This window comes from Amblyomma maculatum, chromosome 2 (assembly GCF_055883805.1).
Source record: "Amblyomma maculatum isolate TAMU_Amacu chromosome 2, ASM5588380v1, whole genome shotgun sequence".
Classification (NCBI taxonomy): Eukaryota; Metazoa; Arthropoda; class Arachnida; order Ixodida; family Ixodidae; genus Amblyomma; species Amblyomma maculatum.
The window spans coordinates 93,495,250-93,510,481 of NC_139345.1; the positions used below are offsets into that span (position 1 = coordinate 93,495,250).

The 15,232-nt window shown below is 46.1% G+C and overlaps 1 protein-coding gene across 1 annotated transcript in view; it reads right to left on the reverse strand.

Annotated features, from left to right (window-relative positions):
* Positions 1-5,537: 5,537 nt before the first annotated feature.
* Positions 5,538-15,232, reverse strand: part of Dsor1 (mitogen-activated protein kinase kinase 1) — a 50,011-nt gene continuing 40,316 nt past the window's right edge. The window contains exon 11 of the mRNA XM_084594742.1: positions 5,538-9,277. Coding sequence (XP_084450868.1) covers positions 9,158-9,277 — 120 coding nt within the window. The 3' untranslated portion in view covers positions 5,538-9,157. The remainder of the gene's footprint in view (positions 9,278-15,232) is intronic.

Below are 15,232 nucleotides of genomic sequence, written 5' to 3' on the forward strand. Positions count from 1 at the left end.
TGCAGAAATGAGAAAGCACTGCGGGTTCCGTGCCTAGTTCAGTTATGAGTTCTGCATTTCATTTCTCAGTATAGTTGCTTAGTTGCCGTTTCTATGTCAAATACCGACGAAGTAAAATTTTGGAGGTTATGTGTCGTAAGCTAAAAACTGGAGTATTCCCGAACCCCCAGCTTTACAGCAAGTGGCACACGGAAATTTTTAGCCCCAGGTGCAAACGTTGCGATGGCATAGCGGACATGATCCACATGATATGGACATGTCCTAGATTTAGAGAACCTTACAGAACAGATGAATCCTGGGAGGCACTGCTTCTCAAACAGGACGAAAAAAAGGCAACGTGAAGTCGTCCGTCTCGCCCTGGCCGCTGCTCAGATCCAAGAGATACAGGTCGACGACTGAAGAGGAGGACATGGCTGAGACAAAGCTGCGCCTCGGATCCTCGCCAACCTTTTGACGGGTGCAAATAAATGTTATATATATCTCTCCCTGAGGGGTGAAGGGAAGACTCACTCAAATTTGGAAGTCACCATTTACTTGGCCACACTCAAATTAGATTAGACACCAATATTGGTATAATTCGGACGAAGCCAAATTTCTATGCTCCAAGAAGGTCAAATTTTGGGGGTGACCCATCTATATTTGCAAGTCACAACTACGTTGGCCATACTGAAATTAGGTTAGATACCAGTTAAATGCGGACGAAATAAAAATTCAGGGGTCCGAGGAGGCCAGATTTTGCTGGTCACAATTGAATTGGCAATATACTTGAATTTTTATGCACTCTGTAAATATATTCAAGCCAATAAACTTTCACTTTCACTTTAAAAAAAAAATTAGATTAGACGTCGATATTGAACAAATTATGACGAGGTCGAATTTCGGGATCCAGGGGGCCAAATTTTGGGGGCGGCCCATACCAAATTGGAGGTCACCATTGAATTGGCCATACACGAGTTAGGTCCGACATAATTTAGGTCTAATTCTGACGATGCAAAAAATTTGGTGGTCCAGAAGACCAAATTTTGGGGACGGCTGATCCCAATTTGGAGGCAATCATAGAGTTGATCATGTTCTCGTTAGATTGGATGCCAAATTTGGTACTATTATATTCATTACCAATACAATGGATTATTGAGAGTTCTGCGGACACGCGCTGATGACAGGTCCTGCCTACACTCTGCCGACGCGCTCTGGTAACACCACTCATGAGTCATGGTCGTGAGACATGCCCTATGCACGCCTATTCTTGATCTCGACCAGCATGTCACTCGTGTTGATTCCATGATCCACTTTCTATGCCTCCTGATCTTTAACGTTACACCACTCATAGTTGGTTTGGTTTGGTATGGTTTGGTTTATGGGTTTTAACGTCCCAAAGCGACTCAGGCTATGAGAGACGCCGTTGTGGAGGACTCCGAAAATTTCGACCACCTGGGGTTCTTTAACGTGCACTGACATCGCACAGCCTATTCATTTCCATAACACTCAGTGCCTTTAATAAGTTGGACTCTTTCGCTTGCCTTCATGCACGTTCCAGCCCTGTAGGCGAGTACCAAATATTAAGATACAGATGAATATCTTCCTCTTGAGGAACCTAGTCTGCTACCATTCATTATTTGAGAGTACTTGCAAAATGCGCTCCACCCGGAACTTAACGTCCTAGTTATTTCACATTTGTGGCTCGGAGATACCGTGCGGCAAAAGTAATTTTATAGCCATTACTTTTCAGAATTCACTACGAATTAAAGGCACAGGTCGGCTTGAAGTACCTTACACTAATTTGATGATCAGAAGTACGGAGAGAAAAAATTTGCCGACGATTACGTTACCTAATGCGAAATTTAAGCGCAGCTCATCAACTGTTTCACTTTTTTTCGATAGATTGAGGCAAAGATTTCGAGCAAGTACTTTTTTAATTTTTAACAGGTATTCCTTCAAGAAACACTCCACTAACAGTTTTTCACTGTCATGAAAGAAGCTTTGTGGTCGGAGAGTTTGCGCAAGGCAGCGCGTGAGCCCATAGAAGCTTTGTGGTCGGAGAGTTTGCGCAAGGCAGCGCGTGAGCCCATAGAAGCGTTGCGCGACAGAGATAGCAGCAACTGACTGATGCCGCTGACGCCGCTAGCGAGTGAAGACAACATGGCTCTGCGTTTCAGCTTGGGATGCACGCATCGTGACCCGCTGATAGCGAGCCGGCGCTTCGGCAACCGGAGAACACCCTCAGCGGCGAACGTGGGAGCGCACGCAGCAATCAGATGACACGCACGCTCGACGCCCACCACGGAGGAAGAGGGGGCTGAGCTGGGGGGCTGAAAGGGGGCGGAGCTGGCTATGAGACCGACGCCGACGACGACGCGAAACCCACGCGCGGGAGCCAAAGAGCTGCGCTTTAAAACAGCAGTGGTTAAATGTGATTCAAACAAGTTTGACGAAGGATAACTGTTTTGCTTGGTTTTGCAAATACCGCATTTCAGAGAAGTCATCGGGCGCCTATTAGGTCATCTGTATCCCGTTATTGAGAATTACCTTTCAAAATCAATGGTCAATGTCATTAGTCGCGAGGATATGCACCACAGGGCAGGACTTGTCGCGGCTGAATCCTTAAAGTTCTAATTTTGCACAGAAACTTTTATTTACTGTGCACAGAATGCGCAGTATTTGCCCAGTTTGCATGGCGTACTTGTTTAATTCGATCAAAGTCGAATATTCGCATCGTCTGCAGCGACGGCGAAGCAAAAAGAAAAGGCCTCTCCCTCAGTGACGACGCTGGTGGCAGCATCTCGTTTTGTTTGTAGAAACACTACCACAGAAATTAGAAGGGTGGCTGTTCCTGGCCCTACGGGTCTTAGACTGGAATGTCAACGCCGCTTGAGGCGGGGGCTAGCCTGCCACCGAATTTTAATCGGTTGTAGGCCGTCATTGCACCAGCCACCACTTCGGTGGTGGACGACGGCTGTTGCGACGCGCGTCTTTCCTTTTTCATTTACTTTATTTTCTCTTCTGTCCGCACTAGGCAGCGGAGGTGGCTCAGCTACTGAGCCAGCAGCAGGCCCATGCACTTTCTTTTCCTTCTTTCTGCAGTCGCAACAAAACACAGAAATTATGTGAATGAAGGTAAGCGATTGGAATCGTTTTGTAAAAGGTTGAAGACCTTTATCAACTGCTTTAAAAATAGTATCACCAAGACAGTTTGGCCAAAACTGCACTAAATTCGTACCTTTAGTGCGCATCGCAACATTTTTTTTTTTTTTTTTTTAGCTTGGAAGGCAACGGATGGCGCCGCCGATGCCATCTGGGACGGGCGCTTGTTTTTCGTCGCCGTCGCTATCCGTCGCCGCAGAAGATGCGAATAATACGACTTCAGATCAAATCAGGCAAGCACCCTAAATTCGGTATAAAAAATGACGTCCAAACGCCATTTGAGTGCGAAATTCGAGCTCCGAGGACTCAACGATTTAGTTGGAAGAAACAAGTTTTTTTTTTTTTGCCCATTTGATTTGGCTATGCTTCAAGGTCACCCAGACAGAACCATGCAGTCTCTGGTTTAATGGTTGGCGCATGGTGCATTAAAGCTATCACTCTAAAAGGGCTCTGCGGGATGCCTCTCTGGACAGGGTAGCGACGCAAATAAGCCTACTCCTTGCGCTTCCTTAGCCCCACTGAGCTAGGAAAAACCTTCACAGAAGAGAAAACACTATTATTAACTGTACACTGCGTTTCACACTCCAATGCACCGAATATGTATGAGTCACTGGTTAGAGCACAATTATTAGTACTGCATAGATATTAGGTCCTTTAAAGGCATATGCAAATTAGATGGTTGTGAAACATGGCCTTTTAACGGTGACAGCTGTGCGAGCTCAACTGTGTAGGCAAAATCTTCACCAGAACTCAAGGCAAATGGCTGGTGAAGGGAGAAGCAACACCCCAACCATCTGTGCTTCCTTAAAATGCATCGATATCACATGGTACGTGGTCACCTTTCTTTTCGCCTCCATCAAGAAGCAGCTGCAAGACCGGGATTCAACTCCGTATCCTTGGGTTCAGTAGTCGAGTGCTGTAACCACTGAACCACTGCAGCGGAGCATGCTCCTGATGCTACGGCATAAAGCGATAACTAAGACCCAGGTACGAGTCACCGACTCAAGCCTGCGAGTATAGGTTGGAATCCGGACATGAGATGCTGCAACTCGCGGCACAGGCTGGGCTTTTCTAGCCTAAATGACAAGGTTCCAGCTGTTGGATCTGTTAATGGTATCATGAGTTTTGCGAGCTTGCTGCCTGTGTGCAAAATCAGCGACGCTAGAGGATGACAGCTGCCAAGGCCTTAATTTTACATACACTCCTACTAACAATGACAACAAAAGTGCTACGCTATGAGAAGAAACTGGTTGCCGTGTCGGTGATTGAGCAGGCACAGCTTTTATGGAAGAGACCGGCAATAACATCAAGAACTTTAGTCTCGCTGTAAACACACAAACCACTAGAACTTGCATTACCAGCACCCTTCAGTAGTAGAAGCATTTAATGAACCTGTGTATTAACTGCATTTTAGCCCAAGATTCTCTCTTGCTCATAGATTGCTCTCTTCAAATACATGGTTTATTTCATGGCACATTGGTAAGTTGCCCTCGTATCAATGTTGGCACCTTGTAGCGGTTCTGTCCAGCCACTGTTGCCACGTTTTGATGGAGAGAAAATTCAAAAGGCGCCTACGCTTGTATGACAAGTGCACATCCTCAGGTGATCAAAACTGAACCAGAGCCCTTCACTAAAGCCATATCTCAGAGCCAAAACCATTTCAGAATGTTAAACACCACATAACACCACTGGTATATAAAACTAAAAGGAGGTGGGGGGGGGGGGGGGGGGTAAATTTTATGACCAGTAGACCTATATCAAAACGTCCCCACAGCGGCGTAGGTGTGAATGAGGTGCTCTTATGCTTTTCTCAGAGCATCGCCATTTTCATTAAGCCTCCTCTGTTCACATTCTTAACGTATGTTGTCTACACAACACCATCTCCAGAACGCATGAAGACATGATGCAAACACTCAAATTTCTTCTGAAATAGAACTAATGATTTGCTGCCAAGGGCCTGTGCCAAAGCTGCTAGGAGGCAAGACCTCGACATCCCTGACCTGATAATCAATACAGCAGCCCTCTAAACCACGTGGACCAAAGCAGCATTGTAATCTTATACCTGTGTTGCAACGATTCTTTCCCAGGAACCTGGTTCAGCTCTTCTTTCCAAGGACATATTCTCACCGTAAGCCAAAACCGACCACTCTATCACTTTTTATGCCTAAGCAGGTAAACTCTCTATACGTTACAGTCTCCCTAATAGCAATACAAATATCTACAGCTGCTTACAAACCGCAGAGATATAGCCACCCTAAAATCCTCAAAACAGAATAGAAAAAACACTTAAACATTTACCTGACAAAAGTGCTGCCAAAAGCCAGTAATGATGCAAAGGCGTGGAACAGGTTAAAGTGCACAAAGGAAGTGTGAAAGTAACCACACAGAAACAAAAGTCGGGTCAAATCTGCCTTCATGTACAGGGCGCTTTATTGAAACTCAAATATTTAAAATAGTCTTATCACCTGCAAAGATGCAGCAAAGAACTTCTTTGGTCAATAAAAGGCTTGCTGCTTCTTTTTAGACCCCTCACCACTGCACACTACAGTACTTAAAAAAAAAAGAAAAATTGTGCCCCTCACAAAAAGAGCACATGAGGAGCAACACAAACACAGCCTAGAAACAATGGATACATCACGGCACTAGCCCAGTGGCATGATGTCCACACACGCACGAGAGAGAGAAGAGAACCGTGCTCCCAGTCGGCACCACAAAGTTGTAGTAAGCATCTCCCTCCAAAGAAGAAGGTATGCATCAATAAAACAGTACACAGTCAGATGTGGTGCTGTCATGCAATGTTACACTCGATGCTTGTAGTAGTAGTAAGAGCCGTAGCAGATGTACAGCTCCCAAGGTGCATATCAACTTTTGTTTTCTTTTGTTCGCGTACCCGCTCTTGTTCAGTCGAGCATTCAAACATGGTGTTGCCCTGACGCAACAAGGGCCATCTTAAAACACATTCACACAAAAGAAAAAAAGATGAGAAATTTGCAAATAAATATAACGGACTATAAGAGGATGCACTGGGAATGTTTCCTATAGTATGCTACTAGGACATACAGCGCCCTCCTCCAACTCATTTATCCCCATTGTGCCTTGGCCTCAGTTAAAGGAACCTCGTGTACCTGCAAATCAACTGCCTGCCCCGCCTAGGTTTCCTGACTGACAACTTTTGCTTCCGCTGCATGTGAAGGCAGGTCTACTAGCTTCGAATGCGACAATAATGTTGTATTGTTGTCACCACAAGCACTGTCAATAAATAATAAAAAAAATACACCCTTTAACATTGTACAGTATGTTTTCACACTAGCAAACACATGGCAAACATGTGACGAGACCTAACGGCACAAACTCTGCAGGCTTATTCAAGCTCAAAAGCAGCGTGCTGTTGTCAGAACCAAAACTGACCTCCTGACATTTTAGCCAGAGAAAACAGCCAATGCTTGGATGCCACTACTCTTCTGTGAACTTCTCACTTGCAAGTCATATGCAGGAAGGCGACAACAGATCCTCTGAATGTACAACAGCCCGTAAGCCCTTACATTTTGGACAACACCTTTTAGCACGCAGGTAGTTACTGGCGGCAATGCAAAAAACTCACAGATAAAGAAACAAAAAAAAAATAAAGCACACATACACTATCTATGGCCGTGTTCCAGTTGCACCCATAGGTACAAGTACACGCCTTTTTCTTTAATTCACATATCACTTATGTACAATGACATGCATAGTTCGAAGAAGAGCAATAATAATGCAAACAACACTCAACATAAAATGCGACCCATGCACAAGAACCACACGTATACAGTGCTCTGCTCTCCCACTGAGTACAACATAGAATTACAGTTCCTGTTCCCAGCAACAGTTCTGCAAAAAGCTCTCAAGCAACAACATTTCAAGCGCCAGTGGTGGAAATAAGATGGCTTGTCACCAGACAAATGCCTCTGGCAGACTGTAAAGCAATAGCGCTGCAAAACGCTTACAACCGATGACAGCACTGACATAATTAAATGCAACCAAATTCACTTAAACAAGGCTCCAAATTGAAGATGGCGAAAACCAGGATGAATGGCTTCAAAAGCATTTCAAATAAACGTTGCAGCCAATTCAAACACAACTAATACAATCTAACCATGTCATTGCCAGTAGGCTACAAGCTCCAACACAGCATTGCCGTACAGTGGAGACCACTTCCAATGTGACCACTTGCCAACTTTCAGATTTTTGATAAATGCACAACCACCATGGAAATAAAATATGTTCAAGAGTTGCAGGAGCAAAAATTCATAAATGAAATAAAAGCTGCACAAGTAATTAGGGTGAAAAAGAAGAAAGAAAAAGAGATGATTTCCATAAGGCAATGATGGCAATAGCAGAAAGCTTCTATTGACCGTCTCTAGATAGTGTGACAATTCACAGGCACCGGAAAAGTGCATGCTAAAACCAGTCGCTTCTTGAACCGGAGTTTCTGAACTGGCAAGTCCAAAAGCTCTCGCTTTAGCCTACCGCATGCAGCGTGACTACAGAGATAAGCACAACCGCCTTTGTGGAAATGGGCATACGCTGATAACAAGTGTGTGTGCAGTTCCGAAGCGACGGTCGCCGTGATTCTTGCAGTCGCAATGCGCACGGATCGCTAAAACTGATCTAGGCATGCGGTAAACTTGGCGGACTGCTTTTTTTGTTCCCCCGATTATAAAGACGCTTTTGAAAGAGAAGCTATCCTACCGCTCATAGCGCAGATTTGAGCAGCCCCCGCAATCTACGTTGCAAGTGGTCTACACTGTAGTACAATTAAAAAGAAATTAATGATTGCCAAAGTATGCTGTCAACAGTTTCATGAGCTGCATTAGCAAGATACCAGCTGCTAAAAAAAAAAAAAAATGAAGAGAAGTCCCACATCACTAATTCTGTAGCTTGCGCATTTTCCTTCATACACTCCACTTCCAGCACTACTTACAGGAACCAGCCGATCGCACGAGATGCACTGATAAGAATGCAGAGAAACTGAAAAGAAATCCTAGCAAAGAGCTCAGCCCACTGAAAGCACTAAGCAATACTTTACGCTTACTGGATATTAAGTCCAGGAAAAGTGTCTGTCTGACATACAGCCATTCAATGTTCCATCCCGCAGTTACAGCACGATGCCATGGTCGTCATTGCCAAAGACAGCTCAAGATCTTAAACTGAGTAAAAGAAATTAAAAGATAACAGTGCTGAGAGGCATTTTGAAACAGTTACTGATAACAGTGGCAGCAGCAGGTCATGTCAACAGTTTTGTGGTGCCACAGAACGTTGCAAACTGCACACGCACTGGTAACAGTCCAGAACGCTCCAGTGAATCACTCAGCCTGCCTTCAATCAATGCACACTAGAGCCTCCAGCACAGCTCATAAAGAAAAATAGTTAACAGCCAGCACTAAAACAAGGTAACTGGTGCTGTAGCCAGACAGATGAGGCGCTTTAGAAACAATCCCTTTGAAAAGGTGACATGTGACGCCTGTTAAGCTGTGGGCTGTCTTTGGGTGATTTCATTTTTCAAATCTGCTTACAGGAAGCATGCAGGTGATCCACCTATACTCTTGCACCATTAAAATCATATTTCCAATTACTGAACGGCACAACTTCGCATCAGCTAAGGAAATAGGCGGACATGCGACAAACTCCCACCATTTCTAAATACCGTCTGCGGGAACTCATGATTCCAAAAGCACTGGCTGGAGCATCAGCAAGCATGAACCAGAACTGCTTTTCAGGTAAAGATCCATTCTGCGGACTAACAGCCAGTGACGAGTTGTGCCCAGACGGGAGAGATACAGCTTCGAGGCAACGAAAAGAAAAAGGGCTGAGTTGGCCTGGGCAGAAAACTCGGTGACCACGAGAGAAGAGGAAGAGAAAGACCACGCACATGTCCGCTCCACCTCCCAATCGCCCCTCTCTTGTCACCAGCACGCTGCTTGGCTGCACGGACGAGAACAGCAGCTGCCCTCCACACAGCTGCCAACCCTTATGGAAGTCAGGCCTGTCCTTCTGGAGTGAGTTTTGTCGGAGTTGAGGGGTCCAGGCCCATGGTTTGGCAGACCCAGCCGGCAAAATCCACTTTCTCCTGCTCCGATGTCCGCACGTAAGGATGGTTCTGCAGAAACCAACACAAATGGGTTTTTGAAGTTAAGCGTGGGTCATGAGTCCATGCGCTACAGCTCCCAATCGATCTTTCAAGTGACAATAATTCAAGCACTGTGTTATTCAGACTACTTCAAGTAAGCCGACATAATGACATAAAATTTATCAAAGGGACTTGTTTTTTCGGACTGCCTGGTTATAGCAGACAGCTGATTTTTCGAACTCCAGTAACTCTGAACAAGCAGGACATTTCTTGACTTTATTGAGCGACCATCAGGTACCTCAGAGTAGTGTGTACATTATTCACAAAAAATATAACTCAGACTAAAATAGGAGTCAACAAATACTGTGCAGATGGTTTTTCTCGATCGAAAGTGTATTCGTTAGACTTAAAATAGATTTCAGCATGCATCTCCACAACAACCAACTGGTTCTCTATTGCTATGAAAGCAGCCATCTAGAATTTAGGCAGAGTCCATCAGACAGATTGGCTCGGATAATCTTGGCTATTCTCACTGTTGCAACTCAAGTTCATGGAATACTTATTGTTGCCACCAAGGTGGTCTAAAAAGAAGAGCACACAATCGCAAGGGGCAACTGCAGTATCCACTGTGGTTTAGAAAATGCAACCCACGTTGGAAAACGATTGGAATGCAGTCAGAGGTTCGCTCCTTCCTGTGGGTTACCTCTGTCTTCCCAGCCGCTACTGAACTTGGAAACCAATGTCTCACTTCATGTGGCACGTGCGTTCCGGCATGTTCACTGCATGGCCTATGATCGAACTGTCTAGCAGTATTGCTGACATGACGTCATGTGGATATAAAGAAACCAAGACTTTGGCTCAAATTTGGGTTGTGTGAATATCAGAACATTTCGAATATCAAAGCAAATACCATATACACTCGTGTAAGGCCCGCACTTTTTTTCCGCGATTTTAATAATGTGCGGCCCTTCCACGGAAGTGTGAAATTTTTGCTCAATTTTCGATCCACGTATAGAAAAACCTGTTTATTCGTGCCATATATATACCTAACGATAGCATATCTGGCGTCTAGCTGCGGACATCCTCGCTAGATGTCTTCATCGGTATCGCTGCTTGGGCTCGGCTCGGGTTATACGCACGTTCATGTATTCAATCGTCCTCAGTGACGTCCATGGCACTGGAAATCCCGGTGATCTTAACACTCTTTACAATAATGTCCATGGGCACCGCACAGCCCGCGTTTAAATGCCAAGAGCAGACCAGCTGAAGTGACGCCCTCCTGTCCTCCATTCAGAGTACTAGCGTCTGTATTATGCCTTAAACGGCCTATCAATGCACACATCCAGTGGTAGCAGCATGCTTGTTAAACCGCCAGATGCGTACGAGCTTCTGCAAGACGAGCCTTCACGCGCTCTGTGAGGTGGCCACGAAAGCTGTCCAATACGAGCAGGGCCTTCCGTCACAGCAGGCTTCCCGGCTGGTTAGGCCACACCGTTTTCACCCAGTCCACCACTTAGTTCATCGGGCAGCTAGCCTTTTCTTGCACTGTGATGGTGATTCCATTGGGGAAGCTCTCCTTGGGTAGCGTCTTTCGCTTAAACATTACGTACGGGGGAGCTTCCTTCCATCCGCTGTGACAGATAGCATTACAGTCCAATGCTGATGCTCGGCACCGGTCGTGCGCACAAGGACGCTCTTCGCGCCGGTTTGGCTGACTGCCGTGTTCTCAGGAGTATCAAACCAAACAGGCTTTGGTCCACATTTCCTATCTGGTGTAGGTGATACTCGTGCTCGTGTTGTCTGGTGGCGGATGCTGAGTTGTCGCTTCATAAATCTCTCAAACCCTCGCTTGCCTTGAAATCCGTAGGTAAAATGTTTATGTGGCGTGCGACTGCAAGGGCTTTGACACGGAGCATCTCGGTTGACAACGCCTAGCCGTCTTTCCAGATGTCCGTGACATTTCATGACCTCCTTCTCGAGTGTTGAAAATTTGCAAGGCTTGCCGCGTAATGCTTTCCTAGTCTTGTTTCTTGTGGCCAGCTTTTCTTTTTGGTCGCATCAGCGACGCACGCACTTGTCGACATGGAAATTCCGGCCGAATGCACGTTTTCCATTCTGTTCGGCGTATGCGACAACTTGAAGTTTGAATGCAGCATCAAACGCGGCTAAGTGTTCTTTTTGTTTTCCATCGCAAGCGGTTGTGCTACAGGCAGTCGTCAAAATAAACGGCGGCACAAAGGATCAATGGCACCGGCGAGAAAAGCGAAAAGATCTCCCGGATAGTACCGGGCACCCGAAGCTCACAAATAGTGCCGCGTGATGAATCCGCAGGACAGCTATTGCCATCTGGTAGCTTCCATGAAATATGCTGTACGCGAGACGCGACGACGGTGCTATTTGCTGGCAAAAATTTTGTTTTTAAAAATTTGGACTGCCAAGTTAGGAGGAGCGGCCCTTACACGAGCACGGCCCTTAGTCGAGTGTATAGTAAAAGCTCGTTAATTCAAATTCCACGGGGCCGCCAGGCCAGTTCGAATTAACCAAAATTCGAACTAATGAAAGTGAGCAAAAATGAAGGCGTTTGATGCCCGGAGGGCATGAAAAACATTTATTTAGCAAAAAAGTCTGTTATCATCTTCTGCTTCTTCTCTCTGAGGGCTACCGTACTCACTCGGTCTTCTAGCATGCGAATGCGACGCAGGGAGTCTTCTTCCCCCTCTTCAAAGCTGAAGAAAAGGCGCGCGACATTCAGCGCTCCCATAACTTCTGCCGCGGATGGACGCACAGGCTCTTGCTCCTCGTCGTCGTCCTCGTCTTCTGCCTCTTCTGGGACAGACTGCTCCCCAACAATTTCAGCGACAATGTCCTCATCACTTAGGGCACCGCACACTGCTGCATCGCTGTCTACTCCAACGTAATCATCAAAACTGACGTCCTGCAGCACAGCACGCACAGCCGCAGGCAGAGGCTCTGGACTCCCATCGTCGCCACTTTCTTTCATACTTCCGGCAGCAAAGCCACAGTGGTGGAAGCAGTTCGTAATTGTGGACGGCGTGACCTGCTCCCATGCACGCACCAACATGTGCATTGCTGTGAGCAATGTGATGGTGCTGGTCTTCTGGTTTCCAGTGCACAAAGTCATGCGCTCGATCATGTGGCGCCTATAGAAACATTTGATGTTTCTGATCATCCCCTAATCCATCGGCTGCAAGGCCGCAGTCGTGTTGGCGGGCAAAAAGACGAGCCTTGTGGCTTTCAGCTCAGCGTCGACTTTGTGTGCCGAGCAGTTATCCACAATGAGGAGAACTTGACGCTTCCCTAGCTCCATCCTCCGATCGAATTTCAAGAGCCATTTTTTAAACAATTCGCCCGTCATCCACGCCTTGCTGTTGGCGGAGTATTCCGTCGGCAGCGTCCTAATGTTCTTGAAACATCTAGGCTTATGTGCCTTGCCGACAACAAAAAGAGGGACCTTCTCCGTCCCGGTCATATTAGCGGCGGCCAGAACAGTAATCCGCTCTTTGCTTCGCTTGCCGCCAGCGCAGCTGTCCCCTTTAAATGTTACTGTTCTGTCGGGCTGGAGCTTATAAAACAAAGCCGTCTCATCAGCATTGAATATATCATGTGCCGAGTAGCTTTCTAAGTACTGCTGCAGAGCACCGCTTCGCCACGTGGCACAAGTTTCTGCATCCACTTCTTTGGCTTCTCCAGACAACACCCGGAAGACAAGATTATGTCTGTCTCTAAAGCGGTGAAACCATCCTTCGGAGGCGACAAAATCTTCCACATTCAAGCGCAGGGCGAAATCGGCCGCCTTCGCCATGATAATTGGGCCGCTCAGCGGAATGTCAGCGCTTCTCATTTCTTTCACCCACGTGATCACAGCGGTCTCAATTTCCGGATACTTGGCTAACCGAAGCCTTTTTCTGTTGCTGGCGAAATCTTCGGCTTCATAGGCATCCTCGATGGCCTTCCTATTTCGGACGTACGTCGACAACGTGCTTGGTGGAATCCCGTGCTTTTTCGCGATTTCCACTTTGCTGGCCTTCCGTTCATCCACCTCACGTAAAATAGCCACTTTCTCCTTCACCGTCTTGGCACAGTATTTCCCACGCGAACACATCTCGCGGACACAAGCTCACAACAAGCGGCGTGCAAAACGAGGGCTCACGAAATGCAACACGAAACCGTGGTCGATAACACTAAAACGTCGTTCCTCGAAGGAGTCGCGGCAGGAAAGACTGTTTAGTACTTGTTCCAGCACCCTAGCGGCGCCCCGATGGTTGTGCCATCTATCGTCCTGCCGTGAAAGCTTCCAACGAAGGTTTTTAACAGCGCCGCTTGGCGGCGCGCAGTTCGAATTATGGGTGGCGGCGCCAATTTTTGAGTGAATTAACGAGCTGTTACGCGCATAGACTTCTATGCACTGCGGACCGGACCACGATGACTATTTCGAATTATCCGAAATTTCGAATTAACGAGCTGTGAATTAACGAGCTTTCACTGTATACGATAGTGCAGTACTCAATTTGGACTTCAAAGCAGGTAGCAAAATTTTATAAGGTCTAATATTTTCAAAGTGTTTCAAGTTCAAGAATGTAGGATAATAAGTTGCCGGGTAATGCAGTCGATGGTATTATGCATGGATTGGCATGTTGCCGATGAGCACGAGTGATGGGATGAAGACCACCCTTCATTTTAAATAAAAAGAATGTGATGAAAATAACAAGAATGCAGAACCGTCAACATGCCCGAAGCAAGCGCTCCATCAGCATTGGCTTCGTAGTTGCAGTATCAATGGCAACAAATTTCGAAGCTGGCGATAGCACACTGTTTACATGCTTTGGCAGTTTAAACTAGATGAGGCGAGGAGCCAGTTAATAAAACACTGCGACGAGAAAGCAAGCACCACAAAGTGCTTTGACGCAAATGCCCAGTGTTCACATCAGAGAGCACCTATATTTTCTAGCAGTCGCGATTTTGGCGCAGGGTTATGCTTTCCGCACGCTCTTCTGTTACCTTGTTGCAAGTTTTGACGGAAGTACTGGTTCAGAAGAATAACCACTTAAATACACCACACAAGAATAGGTGTGCCTCTTGCCTCAGGACAGCGACACACCTGGCGGTGCGAGAGGGTAAGCTCAGATCTCGCAGCTCGCGCTGACCTGTGCCGACAACCCACCTCCATCTGGAACAGTGCAACGTGCAATGTTGCAAGGTCAGGCTATGCACAGAGACATCCCCAAAATTGTGGGTACGCATGACGTTTTCAATTTTAAACGCCCTGAACTCGTGCATAATGGATAGCTCACACCAGACCGGTCTCCAGCAGAGGTATGAACGCACAACCGCATGTGTGCAGTACGATCACAAAGTCATATGCCACGCAAATGAAGCCCAAAAAAATCCGAAATTTTAACCACAGCTGTACGCAGGACTGTGGAATACATGATTCAGTACAGTGCAGATCCGGAGTATGAATCATGTAAAAAACTTCAGTGCCCACAAAATATGTCAGCAATGTCCAGAAGCATGTAAAGAATCCACTGTAAATGCTTAAGAGTGTAATGCATAGTACACTTTGCTCACTGCAGTTTCAACACTGCCCAATACAAATCTGCAAGCCTTTAGTATTTTTATTTTGTTTCATTCCTTATTCTAATCACCTCAGGGAATGTTGCAAATTATGTCTTTGGGTTATATGCTTTCAGTTATATGTTACAGAGCTCTAATGATCTGCCCCTCCCCACTGTCTTACTACACATTTACATCGGAAACCAGACTTCAATTTGAAAATATTTGCTCCATTTCAAAACTAATCCAGCAAAGATACTAAGGTCAAGCCTACTTATAAAGGAAACAGTTAAAACGAATGTTTGCTTATTACGAATAACGGTGGAGATACCGTCATAATACAGTCTAGCCTGATTATAACGAAGTCTGCGAGAATTGGAAATTGCTTCGCTATATCCGCTATTTCGTTGT